Source organism: Dreissena polymorpha, chromosome 15 (genome assembly GCF_020536995.1).
Source record: "Dreissena polymorpha isolate Duluth1 chromosome 15, UMN_Dpol_1.0, whole genome shotgun sequence".
In the NCBI taxonomy this organism is placed as follows: domain Eukaryota; kingdom Metazoa; phylum Mollusca; class Bivalvia; order Myida; family Dreissenidae; genus Dreissena; species Dreissena polymorpha.
In genome coordinates this window covers 61,155,880-61,173,287 of record NC_068369.1, presented here as the reverse complement: position 1 = coordinate 61,173,287, position 17,408 = coordinate 61,155,880, and the positions used below count along the sequence as shown (strand labels likewise).

The following is a 17,408-nucleotide window of genomic DNA, read 5'->3' as shown; positions in this document are numbered from 1 at the left end:
CGGTAGTTATCTAATATGTATTCCAACAGAGTAGCAGTGCTTAGAGGGGTTTTAAGACAGAAACATTCATGGTATTTGCCTGCAATAATCTTTATTATTATTACATAAATCACTTGTTTCTTTTTCATTTGTCATGCAATGTTAAAATAATTTACGTGACATAAGTCGATTTGGACATCAAACAGTTTGTGCACACTGTAAGTTTGTCATTCATCATAAAAATTTTAAATAAGTAACTACAATTGACCACCATGAGAAGATGATGTCTTGCATGAAGCATATGTCTCCCTACCTCAAGGAACAATATCAAGCTTAAAGGTAAAAGGTTAAAAATGACAAAAAAAATGCTTGTTAAGACTGCAAATTCATCATTCATAATTCAATTACAATTAACACAAACGCTCACCATGCTGAAAATATGTGTCAGCCTTTATGCAAAGGTAAGGGTCACACAACAGGTCAAAGGTCAAACATGTGGATCATGCAGCTTCTTGAATTATTACAAGCACTAACGGCAACGTGCTAGACGTGGCCGACAAGCATCAAGTAAAAAAGTCCCCTAGCCGAGCAGTTATTATATAATACAAAATATGTCCTTCTGATCATTCTGTCCCTGAATGAAATAAAAACTAGATGAATTTTTTGCAATGCTTTATTATTTGTTGTACCAAATACATACACTTTTGTTAATTGTAAAGTGATACATTTATAGAATCCGACAAAAGAGGAAACTGATTACGATGGAAAGTGGAGAAAAGCGCAGTAGACAGGGACCAAGAGTGCCTAGAACTGCAAAGAAGATCAGTGCCAAGGACATTGAAGAGACTATGGAGTCCATGGGAGTGGAGTTTGAAAACAAATCTGAGGTGGGTAGGAAGGTCTTGTGGCATGTTACTGAAATGTAAATGAAAATCCAGTTTAAGCAGAAAGTGTTGCCTGCACAGGCTAATCTGGGACATGTACTAAGTCCCATTTTTCCAGAGCAAGAGTGAAATATGTATGTGTACATGGTCTATTAAATTGTCAAGTTTGACCCTGATTGTGAAGTTGAATAGACCTTCATAATTGAACTTTCAGAGTTGTATATATATTGTATATCAATGTTTGTGTAACATTTTGAGGGTTTTTTTGTTGAAAAGGATTTGTATACATGTATTGTTTTTTTACATCCTTGCAAACAAAGTTTGACAAGGTGTTTATTGTTGCCTTGGTTTTCAATGGTTGATTTATCAGTTGGTTGGTCTCTCTGCATAAAATGTTATTAGTCTAGTAAACTACTTATATATTCATTTCTCAAGCCATTGAATTGAAACTTGAAATGTATCATAAAAATGCAGTGTAGATGTGTCATACAATTTTGTCAGCCCGAGTACTTCACATGTTACCTAGTTAATGGTCCTTTAAATAAGCCATTTTGTTCATAAAATGTTCTACGTATGTGTAACAAACTATTTCAATATATCTCTAGCTATTGAATTAAAACTCAAAGCGTATCATTATAATCAAGAGTAGATTTGCGAGACACATTTTTTGACAGCCAGTGATTATGAGTTTTCTACCCATAGGCATGTCTTCTATGACTGTTACAAAGCAGTGAGTTGTATTTTTAGTCACTTATTTGACAAAGCTCTAGTTTCATGAAAACAGCACTTGGGTTAAGAGGTTGTTTGAGTGAGTTTATGAAAATTAATTCATTTTAATGCATAGATAAATTTTATAAATATAAATCGTGCCTGTTGCCCCTACAGACTCACTACAGCAAGCTGCGAGAGCGCAGTGCCAGTCGCACAGCCCTGAAGAGGAAGCGTGAGCCTTCCGAGAGCCAGACCCGCACCAGGAGCTCCTCTCGCACACCCAGAGACCAGTCTGGCGTCCGTGATGAGACGGTATGTGTATCTTAGTTACAACCTTTTGATTTTGGCTCATTTGCATCAAAAGCCTTGGGCTTATTTAATCTTGAGTCTGTTTCCTGTGTAGAACCAATGATAGTTTTGTTGGCGGGAGATCTGAAGATTGCTCCAACAATTGGATCGAACCCTAAACCTCCAGGTTGTTAGGCGGACACCATATCCATTATGTTACAGCAACCTTCAGGGTCTATCTGGTGGGGATTGAAAAATATCTACTTTTTGCCTAAGCAAGACTTAAGTTTTATAATGTTATTTGTTAGCTGAAAAATGTTCTCCTATATGACTTGAGAATATCAGTAAGCCAGAATGAATATATACATGGTTCTTGAGCTTATGCTAGTTTTTAAATCAGTGCAGAGATTGACACTGTAGCAGCAGTGTGGCTATGATTGTAATAGTTGTAGAGTCACAGGGAGTGACACTGTAGCCAGCAGTGTGGCTATGATTGTAATAGTTGTAGAGTCACAGGGAGTGACACTGTAGCCAGCAGTGTGGCTATGATTGTAATAGTTGTAGAGTCACAGGGAGTGACACTGTAGCCAGCAGTGTGGCTATGATTGTAATAGTTGTAGAGTCACAGGGAGTGACACTGTAGCCAGCAGTGTGTCTTTGATTCTAATAGTTGTAGAGTCATGGTCATGTGTCAGCACTCACTGAAATTAATAGCACCATGTTAGAAATGCTTGTTTTTTTATTTCCATAGTACTTTTATCCACAAAAGGACTACCTTCTTGATCCTGCTTTAATATTTAATCTTCGGATTTAAGTTAAAGAAAGGCAGAGAAATGTTTTCTAATGATTCATCAAGGGTGATTTGGAAGATTGCAAACCATATGAGCAGCGATCTGGGACAACGGGCCTTAATGCATGTGCATATTGTCGTCCCAGATTAGCCTCTGAAGTCCTCACGGCTTAATCAGGGACGACAGTTTCCGCTTTTGTGGAATTGTTTATTTAAAGGTAGTCTCTCCTTAGCAACAATCCAGTTTAGGCGGAAAGTGTCTTCCCTGATTGGCTTTAGCGGACTTGACAGTCTGATCTAGGACGACACTTTATGCACATGCTTTAACTTACGCCAGTTTTCGCTTGTAAAGTAAACATAGTTTATTTTTTCGGTCACAGATGGCAAATAAGGTAAGGAAGATCAGCAGAAAGGCCCAAAAGTCGTTCAACATGGAGGCGCGCAAGGGAGAGGCAGATCGACGCATCCTCGACCTCAAACCCAAGCACCTGTTCGCAGGCAAACGAGGCATGGGCAAGACGGACAGGAGATAAGATGGCATGCAGAACATGGGATGGAAGAGCAATCGGGCTTGCATGTTATGCATCATTGTAACCTACAAGCATGTGGAACAATGGTTTTATAATTTGGCGTGTGTGCACATCATAAAAATTCTGAATAAGTCATATAAAATTATGTTAATTTGTTCTTCAAACATGTGGCACAATATGACGACTTTTTGTTTCCATATTATGAAGTGTTAATGAGACATTTGAATAACTGTTAGTGGTATTCTATAAAAGGAGGTATAGTAAGCATTTAGGACATCGTAGTTATATGATAATATTTCTATCGATTAGGGAAAAATTTGGACCCTTTTGGCAGGGAGCTGCCCCTTTTGCTAATAACCCCCTCACCTAAAGGTGAAAACCTTTATTGATGCAATATATTGTTTCAAATTTTCAATTGCAAATGATGATACTACACTTAACTGGGAGTCGGAAAACTACAACGGGCGAGGCATGGTCAGGGGTGATAACCCAAAAAAAGGGTTAGGGGTCGGGTTAGGGTTGGGTTTAGGCTAACCCAAACCCTAACCCAACCCCTAACACTAACCCAAACCCTAACCCTCTAACCCCCCCTTGCGCAAAACCATACCATGCCTCGCCCGTTGTAGTTTTCCGCCTCCCACACTTAACTACAAAATAACAGGTTTCATTGTCAAAATAAAATAATTTATCAAATTCCCAAGTTCAATATTCAAGTTAAGATCTGTTAGTTTATGGGGTTATTCAGTTAGTTATCACTCAATTTCATGTATAATGGAGGGAAGTTTTACATTTTATTGCAAATTAAACTATTGAAAAGTCAATCACTTTCTTTTTTATTGGAATTTTTATGTCCCCCACCACTATAGTGGTGGACATGTTGTTTTTGCCCTGTCTGTTGGTTTGTGCACACTTTAACATTTGCCATAAGGCCAAAAAAAAAATAGTCTTGGTTCAGGGAACATGGCCAGAAAAATGTAGGAGGGTAGGTAGGTTTTTTCTTTTTTTTTTTTTTTTTTTTTTACCAGTCGACTGATTTCAGGGTGAAAAAGGGTCAGTTAATGCACCCATGATTGTTTAAACACTGACCAAATGATTAACATTGCACATGTGGTATTTAGTCGTTGTATATTATTCAATATTCCTAGCTCTTTATGCACTTCTTCAGGGCTAGCGCTGGCCCAAAATTTCTTTGAGCCAACCATTTTTTGTTTGTCTGTCTGTGATAGTGTGACCTTCATATTCAAAAGTGAACACGCCATCTTTATCAGTCTCTGGTGTTTGGGGTGTGACCTTCAGAATTTTTTTCATCATGAGACCTGACCTAGTCTCCGACAGGTGCTCAAGAGTCTGAATAGTGGCTGTCAAAAGAAGGGTAACCTCAGAATAGCACAAGTCTTCCTTCTGGTACATTTTTTGATAAAATGGCAATGGGTTTGAGCGCATCACACAGGAAGTGAGCAGTGTACATAAATTTGAATGTTGCTATTGGTTTGTACAGGCTAAGGGCCTCACAGTACATTGATTTTGATTCATTATCAAAGCGAAGCCAATTGTTGTAAAGTTTCCATGACTCTTGGAATGCTCTAGTGTTTTGTGTTTTATTTTTTATTCTTTTTTGTTATGACTCTTTAAGGTTAAAGACGCCATGTTAGCGACTGTAGAGACAAAGTGGTTACTTCCATTTTTATAGTAGACTAGATGAATGACTCTTCCTATGTGTTAAAAATTCAAAACTTTAATTACAATTAAACCGCGCGTGTTTTTCACATTTTCATTTGATTAAAATACGCTGCTGTCAGTTAGCATAGTGTGCGAGTAAAACAAACAAATTAATTAATAATCATCTTTTCATTTCGATCGGAAATTGGCAGAAAGTTGTAACATCATCGACATAGAACTAATTATTTAATTATCACTTTTAAATTCAGATCAATAGACAGCTTGGAAATAATTAAATTATTGTCACGCTTCTTTTCATTTTTAATCTTTAATAATACGACATTTGCGACCGGCCGCTATTTTGTTTGCAGACGACAATATTAACTGTGTATTCAAAGTGCACAGTATCTGCGCATGAATGACCGAATATTACTCCATAGCTCCACCCATTTTTACATTTCATTCAACAACGTCATTTGATGTGTAAGAGAGCTCAATGTTGATTGGCCAGCTAGCATGCGCACTTCAATAACAATAAGGTCAAGCGATGTCTCGTATACAGGTGCAGACCGGTTTTTGTTCACTGTTCAAATTGCGAACACTTTCATTGAAACAAAGAGAAAAATATAGAAACCCAATCCAGATTTAAATGGTGGATGTTTTCAATGAAATTTTACGAGATTTTAGCATTTTCCCCATCAGATTTTTTTCCATGGACCAAAATCGTTAGGGTCGGGGGCAAAAAATAGGGTCGGTCGGGTTCCCTGAACCAAGACTATTTTTTTTTTGGCCTAACTGTTGCAATATTTAAGATAGCAACTTCATGATTGGCATGCATGTGTATCTCGTGGAGCTGCACATTTTGAGTAATGAGAGGTCAAGGTCATCCTTCAAGGTCAAATATATGGGTCAAAATCGCTCATTTAATGTACACTTGCAATATTGAAGATTGCAACTTGATATTTGGCATGCATGTGTATCTCATGGAGCTGCACATTTTGAGTGTTGAAATGTCGAGGTCATCCTTCAAGGTCAAAGGTCAAATATATGGGGACATAGTGTTTCACAAACACATCGCTTGTTAAAATGTACAATCTACAAGGTTTTACAGCCAGAGAAGGGTTTTGGTGGGTTATGTATTTTAACATTTACCTTTAACTTCATTTGTGGGAATAAAAAACTTTTTCAACAAATGGTCTCTGTGCTCAACAATTTAGTGACAATCCAGAATAACATAACCAGGCGTGATAATTGATAATTTACTTTTTCAATATTAATTTTACCTAAGCCTTCGATACCGTCCACTGCATTGTGGAATGCAAGGCCAATCTCTCTTGAATTGTAAACACATTCCAAAATATGACATTAATGAGAGTATCTGTTGAATTTCAAACTAAGTATGTATTTATTTTTATGTCCGCAATGTCCCTCTATACCTGAGGCTGCATGATGTGAGGCCTGAAGCCAACACTACTACCTATTTACCTCAGGAAAGTTGGGTCAGGTTACGAATTAAAACGTTTTCAGATGCACATTATAATATGAGCCATAAGCCCCCTGTCAAATACGTTTTAACCAGATCTTATTATTATTTAGTCAATATATTGAAGCTCAACTGTTACAAGCATTATCTTTATAGTGAGGACTGAATGCTGAGGACTGAAATCCCAGACGTAGATTTGTAGGATGAATAACAAATATTGCTATCTTTTAAGGTGTGTGAGATGAAAAAAGTGTTTATGTGTAAATCAGTGTTTAAATGCAAAACGATTTAATGACATATTATCTACGACCCGACTGTAGTTTCTCGGGGTTAGTTGGAAAATGGAACAAAATTTAAAGCCGCGAGTATCGTTCAAAATTTAAAATATCTACCTACATGTACGTGCATCGAAACAATAAGGCCAAAAAAAATTATTAAAATGATTTTCTGATTTTTTTTCTAAAAGTGTCTGGTAGGACGGAAAAAAAACAACAGATGGGTGACCAAATATGCACTCATTTTAAAAATGTTATGGTATGAAGTTCTTTTTACTAAGCAACCACAGTCAAACATGTTGATGTGCAAAATGATCATAATCTGACTGTAGGTCTTAATGTGCAGTTTTTTAATTAGTTTGAATATATAAAAAATATCTTAACTAGTTCAAAAGTTATGCAATTTTTTCACTTGTCTATAATAAACTTTTTGGTGATTTTTTTATGTTTTTTTTTCACAAGGAATCCATATGTTGCATTAAAAATACTTTATCTCAACAAACAACCAATAAGCTATTGAGGTTTTAAAGAAACATTTATAGTTTATTGTCCAGTAAAAATCAATACCGCAGACAAATACAAATAGCCCAAAAAAAGTTGTCGCCACTTTATCGCGGTGTGAAAACCACCCGTAATTCAAACTTAATCAATAAGGACAATCATTTAAGGAACCTTACTACATTAATGAATAATGGCATTTACTATATTTTTATTACTCTGAGAAGTATGTTAACACATAAATAACAATAAGTACCTTCATAAGTCTTAATATTAAAAGTTTTATTTTTATATAAATAACATTTTTTCCACTTGATTAACCAGATAGCCAACATAATATAATAATGTTAACAATAATGTAACAGTATGCTGCATAAATGTTTCAGAATTATTTATTAAAACCTAGAATCACACAAATATATATCATCTGAAAGGAAAAATAAAACAAACATCAGAAAATAAAGCATCTCAATTCAAATTGTTAAACAGTTTATAAATTTGGTCATTTGGACATGATATACATCAACTTCTGTTAAATATCAAATTTCACAAATTCTTAAACGACACCTTTTGTTAAAAGGTTTTCTGTTAGTTGTGGTGGTTTTTTTAGTTTTTTTCACATCTATTTCTTGACAGAAAGGCCCAGCATAATTGCCACCATCCATTCTTGTTGTCTGAAATAACACAAAACATATTTGTACAAACTATATACAACAAATCAACACATAAATGCCACTATCTTTATATATGTCCGAATTTTAACACATTCGAAATATAGTACATCGAGTGAAGGACCTACTTTTGATTTCAGAAATAGTTGGTAGGACCTACTTTTGATTTCAGAAATAGTTGGTATCTTAATTTAAATATATCGTTCCCAGATCATGTTAATAATGGAACTGTTAAACACAAATGCCTCTTGAAACAAGTTAACATGTGTTTTTTCATGGTATTGATAAAAGAAATAGCGTCCCTAATTGATCTTCGCGACAGTTTATCCAATGATAACATAAGTGATAGTCCAATGTCATAAAGGAGCTGTTAATCCGATAATAACCCCCATAAACTTGACTTTTTTATTTGGACATTCATGGTTGGAAATCGTTTTAAAAACTGTTTTGCGATTTTTGAACTTTTAGTACGAACCAGTTCGGAACAAAACCGAAGTTTCGTACCCATTGAAAATAACGAAAAAACACATATTATATGCACAAATTCGTCACTACAACAGTCGATTGGTGTATAACGGATAGCTAAGGACTTCGAGTCTCATTTCAACGTAAACACCATGCATTCAGTAATTAAACCATTAAACCTAGATAGACACATGTCTTTCCTATTGAAACAAGCCAGCGGTTTTAAATTTCCGAAAAAAGTTATTTGTTTACAGCGCGAATTTCAGGCGAGGTATAAACCCTGGAAATATCCGGAAAACCCGGAAATCTTTTACGTAAAACCCGGAAAAGATATAAATGGTTATAAATGCATTATTATTCGTCCGATATTAATTATAATGGTACCGTTGTAAAGAAGATCCTCCACAGTTTCTAACCATGTCAAAATATTTTATGGCAGGGTCGTAGTCTATCTGTAAATCGCGGACAAAGTCGGCCTGTTTGAACGTTTTTTTTTACACACGCAAATGCTGTAAAGAAAAAGCGGGAAAGGTAAAAGGGGTTATAAAACATTATTATACGTCCGATATTAATTATAATGGTACCGTTGTAAAGAAGATCCTCCACAGTTTCTAACCATATATAAAATATTTTATGGCAGGGTCGTAGTCGGCCTGTAAATCGCGGACAAAGTCGGCCTGTTTTAACGGTTTTTTTACACACGCAAATGCCGTAAAGAAAACCCGGAAAAGGTTAAAGGGGTTATTAAAACATTATTATACGTCCGATATTAATTATAATGGTACCGTTGCAAAGAAGAACCTCCACAGTTTCTAATGATGTTAAAATATGTTATGGCAGGGACAGTGTCAACCTGTAAATCGCGGTAAAAGTTAGCCGAAAAATACCGTTTTTTGACACAGAACAATGTCTTGAGGAAAACACGGAAAAGCTTAAAGGGGTTATAAAAGCATCCTTTTTTCAACCGGCCATACATTTTTGGTACCGTTGTTATGGTATTCTTCCACTGTTTCTGAATATGTAAAAAATATTGTGAGAAAGCATAATATGAATTAAGGCGAAGCATCAAAGCGAAATTGGTTATAAATGCATTATTATTCGTCTGATATTAATTATAATGGTACCGTTGTAAAGAAGATACTCCACAGTTATTAACCATGTCAAAATATGTTATGGCAGGGTCAGAGTCCGCCTGTAAGTCGCGGTCGAAGTCAGCCTGTTTTAACGGGGTTTTTTACACACGCAAATGCCTTAAGGAAAACCCGGCAAAAAGTAAACGGGGTTATAAAAACATTATTATTTACTCGATATTAATTATAATGGTACTGTTGTACAGGAGAACCTCCACAGTTTCTAACCTTGTAAAAATATTTTAAGGCAGGTTCAGAGTCAGCCTGTAAATCGCGGTCAAAGTCGGCCTATTTTAACGTTTTTTTACACGCGCAAATACCTTTAGGACTACCCGGAAAAGGTGAAAGTGGTTATAAAATCACTTCCCAACCGACTATACATTAGTTGATACCATTGTAATGGTGTTCTTCCACCGTTTGTTAATATGACTGTAAAAGCATTATTATTCGTTCGTTGTAAAGAGGATCCTCTACGGTTTCTAAACAATGTACGAAAATCAGATTGCCACTTTTATAAGCGTCCGAAGTTGACACAAAAATTGGTGAATTCAAATGCTACCTAAATATGTTTACCGTAAAGTCCAGAAAAAATTAAAAGTGAGTACAAAAGCCATGTTATACTTTCCATATGAATTATAATGGTATCTTAGTAGAGGGGCCCTCTAAGGTTTGTAATACATGTAACAACAACGTTGTACAATTTCCATTGAGCACTCTTGTTAGCGTCCAAAGTTGGTATAAGTTCTATGATTTATAATGCCTAATTATGTTTTGCGTAAAGTTCGGAAAAGATAAAAGTGATTATAAATGCAATATTTTTCCACCCACTGGAAATAAAACAATATTGTTGTAAAGGAACTTTTATGACATTCCATAAATATGCAAAAGTTTTTTTTTCAATATCAGACGTGCGCTGTAGCATGGTATAAGTTGTTTGATTTTCCTACCTACCAAATTATGACATTTTCTGTTTTGAAGATACAGTTTTAAAGCGAAAAATAGTTGTTTGTTTTGTAACCCGACCCTACGTGTGTTTTCTTGCCGACCCTAAGATTTTGTTGCGAGTATTTAAAGTCGATTTCCGTGCAACACGCTTTTTTTTTCGACATGCATATAACCGGGATATAAGGCACCCGAACCAAAACCCTACCGTCATTTTCATAGGGGCGGGCAAAAGCTCTCCCGTGAAAGAACTGGGGCGGACAAAGCTTTTCATGAAAGCTACATGGCGGACTAAAGCCTTCCGAGACAAAACGATTTCATTATGATAATTAACAATAATACTCATCATTACAAAGATATTATATATAAATATAAGGATTTATAACATATAAAAGGACATTGCTATGGTTCTTCAACAACAAACCCTTGTAGAAGAGGTTTATAACTCCAGCATGATATAAAGAAAAAACTGTTATGCCGACCTATTTTACCCTTTTTTGAGACGTTACTGGAAACATACATTTTTTTACACCTAAGTGACTTTAAAAACACGATTTTGCAACTACCCTAATCGAATTTTGAACAGATTTTTTATGTATTAAAAATTTGAAAAGTATGAAAGTCTCAGACTTCAAACGTAAATATTATCCCAAATCGACTGTATACGACACGAATTATGAGACCTTCTCTTTCCCCAAAAAAGTTGCTGTTAAGTGCACTTTTTTCAGTCGACCTAAATTAAGCTCCTATTCAGGGTATAATGAATAGCTTTTAAATCGTCTTACCTAAGTATGACACACAATGAACTCAACAGAGAATTGTTCAAGTTTTGGCTGTATCATTCTTATTAACCTGATGCCTGTTGTCTGCTACTGTTACAATACGACGCTAAAAAATGTGGATTTCGTCAAGTTAAAGGTCAAATTCCGTTTGTACTACCTATAATGCATTATAAATATGTCAAGCACGTTCACTTTAACAAATACGATACTTCTTCATGTAATGTAGAATTTTGCTAAGGTAAAGCGCGTTATATATGACAATGTTTTTGTTTTTTTCTGGTTGATTAAAAACAAAATATACCAATGTATTACATATAATATGTGTACATAATTTTTGTAAACAAATATAAATATACACGTGATGTTTTTATAATTTTGTTAAGTGTGCGTGACATTGAACGTTGATTTAAGCGAGTTATGCGAATTAAAAACTGATACCACTCGTCAGCTTGATTTATAATTCATGATGTCTTGAATGAGTTCGAAAATGGGTTTGGTTGCTATAAAAACATGGCCACCAGGGGGCGGGGCATTTTTCCTTATAGGGCTTTAGTAAAACCTTGTTAACACTTTAGAGGCCACATTTATTGTCAAGCTTCATGAAATTTGGTCAGAAGATTGGTCTCAATGATATCTTGAAAGAGTTTGAAAATGGGTACATTTGCTTGGAAAACACGACTTCCAGGGGGCGGGGCATTTTTTTCATTATATGGCTATAGTAAAGTCTTGTTAACACTTTAGAGGCCACTTTTATTTCCGATGTTCATGAAAAATGGTCAGAAGATTCATCCCAATAATATCTTGGACGAGTTTAAACATGATGCTGATTGGTTGAAAAACATGGCTGCCAGTGGGCTCTGCATTTGTTCTTTTATGGCTATATAGTAAAACCTTGTTAACACTCTAGAGGCCACATTTATTGTCTGATCATCATGAAACTTTGTCCGAAGATTTGTCCCAATGATATCTTGGATGAGGTCAAAAATGGTACAAATACGTACAGACTTTAATGATAAACACTAGTCTGGCCAATGTCGTCTTACAAGCTGGTATATACACTCACTGCTAGAGCAGAATCATTTGTCATCTGTTGCAGACAGGCAGTGGTGATCGTTCTTAGCAAATTTAGTTGCGGTTCTTTCCGTAGCTAAGGCTTCTAAGCACACACTGATTTGCAAAATATGCTCTGTAAATTCTAAAATGCGACCAACTAAAAACAAACCCTTTGCCAACTTCTAGGTCAAAGGTTAAGTTTGAACATCATGATTCCTTTTAAATGGCAAATGATATTCGCGTACGATCTTACAACTGTAACTCCCTATTCCCAACTCGGCATTTTCATCAAAGGGCATGAAGGGTCTCCAAGGTTGACAGGTTGGAATCTTTGAATGGCAGGGTGCTGCGCCCTTCCATTCATGCCAAGCTGGAGCACTGGTTTTGATGGTGTTTCACTTGTAACACACCAAGCAGTATGACCCATTATATTTATCAACATGGCTAAAATGAGGCCAAAATAAATGCCCTTTGTTTATTTCCAAAGACATGGATGGATCATCTTTGTCTCTGAATATATTATAAATACTCGTGTTGTTGATTTTGTCCTGTTTGCTTATTGCAGGAAAACTGTTAACGCATTATGTTGTGAAGACTCCTCTGTAATCAGACAGCTAGCAGTATTATGATTATCAAATATTAAAATTTGACTTAACAATATAGCGCTTCAAATTATATAAGACTTTATTTTTGTTTCAGATATTTTCCAGTTTCCCCTCACAACAATTTGCATCAAACCTCTTGTCTGGTAAGAAATTTCCATTGAAACCAACTGCTGGTAATACTATCTTTTTGGTAATGGGGGCTATATAGGAACCACTTTGTCGGTCCGTCAGTCTGTCCCGAAATTTCATCAGATCTTCACCCAAACTTGGTCACAAATTGTATCTAGATGATGTATAGGTCAAGTTTGAATATGGATCATGCCCGGTCAGAAACTAGGTCATGGGGTCACTTATTGTGTTTTTAACCTGAAGTTTGTCTGGGCCATAACTTTGTCATTTATTTCATACAGTATTTTAAATGATGGAACAGTTCATAATGATTTCAAGACATCTTCTGATCCCTGGAAGATAAACTAGGGATTGATCTGTCTGTATATAACAGTTCAGAGACTTCCAATCTAGCGTGAGCAGATGTAATGATAATGTAAAATGGAAATTACATATAACCATACATGCCATAATTTTTCAGACCAATTCCGGGACATTGTGTTAAATTGTCCGGGACTTTTGCCGATTTTCCGGGACATGTATAAAATGTAGCGATATTTATAGACATATGCATTTTTGGTACGTTTTGTTTTGTTTCGCATCGTTAATTGCAAAAGTTCGAAAGCCTATCCGAAATATACTTGATCTATTAACGTCAAATTAAACATTTCTAGATCCTTTACTAGATACAGGCCATGTGTTTTCAGTGTAAGCGTTCTAAACATAGATGGTGACGTCACTGCGTTATTGTTATTAAGACCGGTGTGTAACGCGTAGTTGTTGATACGCCTTTATTCATTTATAACATTTATATAATAAAAAATACAACAATACAGTACCGTTAGATTGTCAACTCAAATCAATTCACAATACATACAACCAATCACATAAAACAAATACAACAAAACAGTACCGGTAGATCGTCAACTTAAAATCCGTACAGTCACACATTAGTTACACTCTTGTTTCGATGTAGATAAGTCAATTAACAACCAAAACAATGCCGCCTTTTCGGTTTGACAGCGAACGTGAGACAATCAATATGATAACAGGACCCCTGTTAATTGATCGATTTTGACACGTAGCGTAGTCTGCCTATTCGGGTAGGCATTGTCATGGAGACGCTGCATATATACACAGATTCGAGGTGCAGTTAAGCCTAAGATAAGGTACATGTATATATGGATTTTGTAAATTCAGGGACATTTGACAGATTTCCGGGAGAGCGGGACAAGTTCTTCATTTCCGGGACTGTCCCGGAAATTCCGGGACGTATGGCATGTATGATATAACAGTTCATACAGTTTAAGAAATACAATACATTTTATACAATGTCGTTTTTATGCCCCCGAACCAGCGATTTTGAGGGCATATTAAAATCGCTCCGTCCTTTAGTTTGTTAGTCCATCCGTCCGTCTGTAAGTTAGTAAGTCCGTCTGTCAGTCCGTCCGGATTATTTTCCGTTCAATAAGTCTAGCAATTGTCATCAGATCTTCACCAAACTTCATGAAAATGTGTAAGGCAATAACATCTAGGTCAAGTTAGATAATGGGCCAAATAGACCCAGACACCCCTGAGTTATGGCCCTTGAATCATAGTAAAATAGGGTTTTTAGCTCGACTATTATATATGAAATATATATAGTGGAGCTTTCCTACTCTCCCCGGGGTTCCAGTGTCCGTGAGCGTTGGAATGAACTATAGTGGGGGACATATTGTTTTCGCCCTGTCTGTTAGTCTGTCTGTTGGTTTGTTTGCTCCAACTTTAATATTTTGCCATAACTTTTGCAATATTGAATAAAGCAACTTCATATTTGGCATGCATGTGTATCTCATGGAGCTGCACATTTTGAGTGGTGAAAGGTCAAGGTCATCCTTCAAGGTCAAAGGTCAAAATATACCTAGAAAGGTGCAGATTTGCTTCAGTTTTGTGTTTAGGTTCATTTTATTCCTAAAATATCACAGCTATTACACTATGCCTCCAAACAATATACGAAAGCTTGACCCAAACCAAGACACTCTTGATGTTAGTTATGGTAGGTGAACGTAAGAATTAAATGCTGGCAATTCACATGAAATTGACATGAGGGTTTATTAATTATCCATGGTCCTGATCCCTTTAATATCTGAAATCCCTGTTTGTGCATATAACATAATGAGAACACCCTTTGGGCGACCTAACTTTGTATTTCAATCAGTTTCTTGTTTTGACCATTATTTTTACATTATTATCAAAACTTGTTAGTTTCCTACCCTTGAAAAAGGAGAGGGACTTACGGTTTGCGCTCTGTGTCTGTCAGTCTGACACTTTTCTGGATCCTTCGATAACTTTAAAAGTTCTTCACCCATTTACTTCAAATTAATACTGAACCTCTCTTATGACAATACGGTCAATCTCAACTATGTATGGCCCCATTACCAACCCTGGGGTGCCCCTCCCACATAGGCCACGCCCACCCAAAATTGCCTTTTACTATAATTTCTTCATTTCTACACCGATTCACTTCTAATTGATACTGAACTTCTCTTATGACAATACGGTCAACTATGCATGGCCCCATTACCGACCCTGGGGCGCCCCTGGGTCAAACATGCGGCGTGGGGATATGCGTCGGTCTCTGCCGCGCCATTTCTAGTCAACATTGGAGACATTGGCATCTTAAAGGAATAAATTATGTTTGAGCCCAAATTTTGCAGAACTATGGCCCTTGCTCATTTTTGTTTAGCTCCTCAGCTGAAATCATCATCTAGCAGTCACAATAGTTGAGCGGTTGGAGAGGCATGCATTGCGTCCTACTACTGCTCAGACTATATTATGGTAATGCCTTATCCAAATAACACAAGTATTCACCATGTGCAAATGTCTTGTTGTCTGTATAACTCTCTCTATTAGCTCAAAGTAAAAAGCATTTGAATTTGCACACTTTGGTATTTTAGTTTAATTTTGTTTGGACATTACAATTGTTTTGAAACTAAAAATTAGTGTTGGGGCATTACACTTCTCTTTAAAATGTTTATTTGTGATTATTATTTTTTTCAGTTTGGCAGACAAAACATGCTGATCAAAAAGAATGTGTACCACAGGGGCCAGTGTTTCCATTTGAGTGATTGACAAGAAGAAGAAGAGATGAGAAATGTTATCATCATATTTTAGTCCCTACATTTATAGTGTACAGCTCAATGTATTGAACCGGTGTTGTAGAATATAATTGGAGATACATGCGAACATTATAACATTATATATAAGATGATATTTCAAAAGCAATAAGAAATAAAAAGTATACAAAGGTCAAAACAGTAAACCTTGTGTTTACAGTGGACAGGTTTAAAGTGGAAGTGACTAGTTAACTGTTGATCATAAGCTGCACTGATGGAAAAAATAGTGGGAAATTACTATCTAGAAAACTGTTTAACGTACGACAACAGTTGTGGAACTTCATAAATGACCGTATGTAACAGGGCTGGGCAGTTTTCCTTATATAGCTATAGTGAAACCTTTTGAACACTAGTGAAGTCACTGTTTTTTTTCCAATCTTCATGCATTTTGGTCGAATATTTGTTCAAATGATGGCTCAGTCCAGTTTCGAAATTTTTATGTCTATTAAAAAAACATATCCACTAGAGCACGAGGCAATTGTCTTTATATGGCTTTAATGAAACCTTGTAAATTCTCTAGAAGTGACATTTTTAGCCATATCTCCATAAATTTTGGTCAGAATATTTATTCTAATGATAGCTCAGTTGTCGAGTTTGTAACTGGTTCCGGTTTGTAGACTAACATGGCTGCCAGTGGACATGACAGTTTTTAGCTCACCTGAGCGATAGCTCGAGGTGAGCTATTGTGATCACTCAGCGTCCGGCGTCCGTCCGTCCGTCTGTAAACAATTTGTAAACATCTTCTTCTACTAAACCATTGAGCCAATTTCAACTAAATTTCATGTGGAGCATCCCTAGGTCATGGGACAAAAGAATTGTTAAAAAAAATTTGATCACATAACCAAGATGGCCGCCATGACCATATATGGTAAAAACCTTAAAAAATCTTCTTGTCAGAAACCGCTCATCAGATTTTCAAAAAATTTCACAGGGATGACCTTTGAGGGCTCCCCTGAAAAAGTTGTTCAAAGAAATTTGATTCGTCAAAAAACATGGCCGCAGGAGCTCGTTGAACTTTGCATGTTTATTCGTTTTTGCCTATTTTGTGAAAACTTTCAAAAAATCTTCCACATTTTTTGTCCGATCCTTTCCAAATTTGCACAGTGTCTTTATATCAATGAGGACACGAACCCTACAAAAAATGAGCATTATTGGTCCATGAAGTACAGAATTACCTCCCCTTGAATTGAGAAAATGGTGTTTATGCAATAAAGTCCAAATTTTTCATCCAATTCTTTCCAAACTTGTAAGGATTTAGCATGGTTCAAACAAGGGAAACAACTACGGTTTATGCATGTTCTTTTTTAGCTCACCTGAGCGATAGCTCGAGGTGAGCTATTGTGATCACTCAGCGTCCGGCGTCCGTCCGTCTGTAAACAATTTGTAAACATCTTCTTCTA

At 36.1% G+C, this 17,408-nt stretch overlaps 1 protein-coding gene and 1 long non-coding RNA gene across 2 annotated transcripts in view; both read left to right on the top strand.

The window, feature by feature from the left end:
* LOC127859498 (GTP-binding protein 4-like) overlaps window positions 1-4,003 on the top strand; it is a 34,472-nt gene extending 30,469 nt beyond the window's left edge. The window contains exons 14-16 of the mRNA XM_052396978.1: window positions 713-866; window positions 1,749-1,886; window positions 3,033-4,003. Coding sequence (XP_052252938.1) covers window positions 713-866; window positions 1,749-1,886; window positions 3,033-3,185 — 445 coding nt within the window. The 3' untranslated portion in view covers window positions 3,186-4,003. The remainder of the gene's footprint in view (window positions 1-712; window positions 867-1,748; window positions 1,887-3,032) is intronic.
* Window positions 4,004-12,447: 8,444 nt separating this feature from the next.
* LOC127859502 (uncharacterized) lies at window positions 12,448-16,662 on the top strand. The gene is made up of 3 exons (XR_008039418.1): window positions 12,448-12,888; window positions 15,579-15,670; window positions 15,893-16,662. It is a non-coding gene; the product is annotated as an uncharacterized LOC127859502 (long non-coding RNA).
* The last annotated feature ends 746 nt before the right edge of the window (window positions 16,663-17,408 follow it).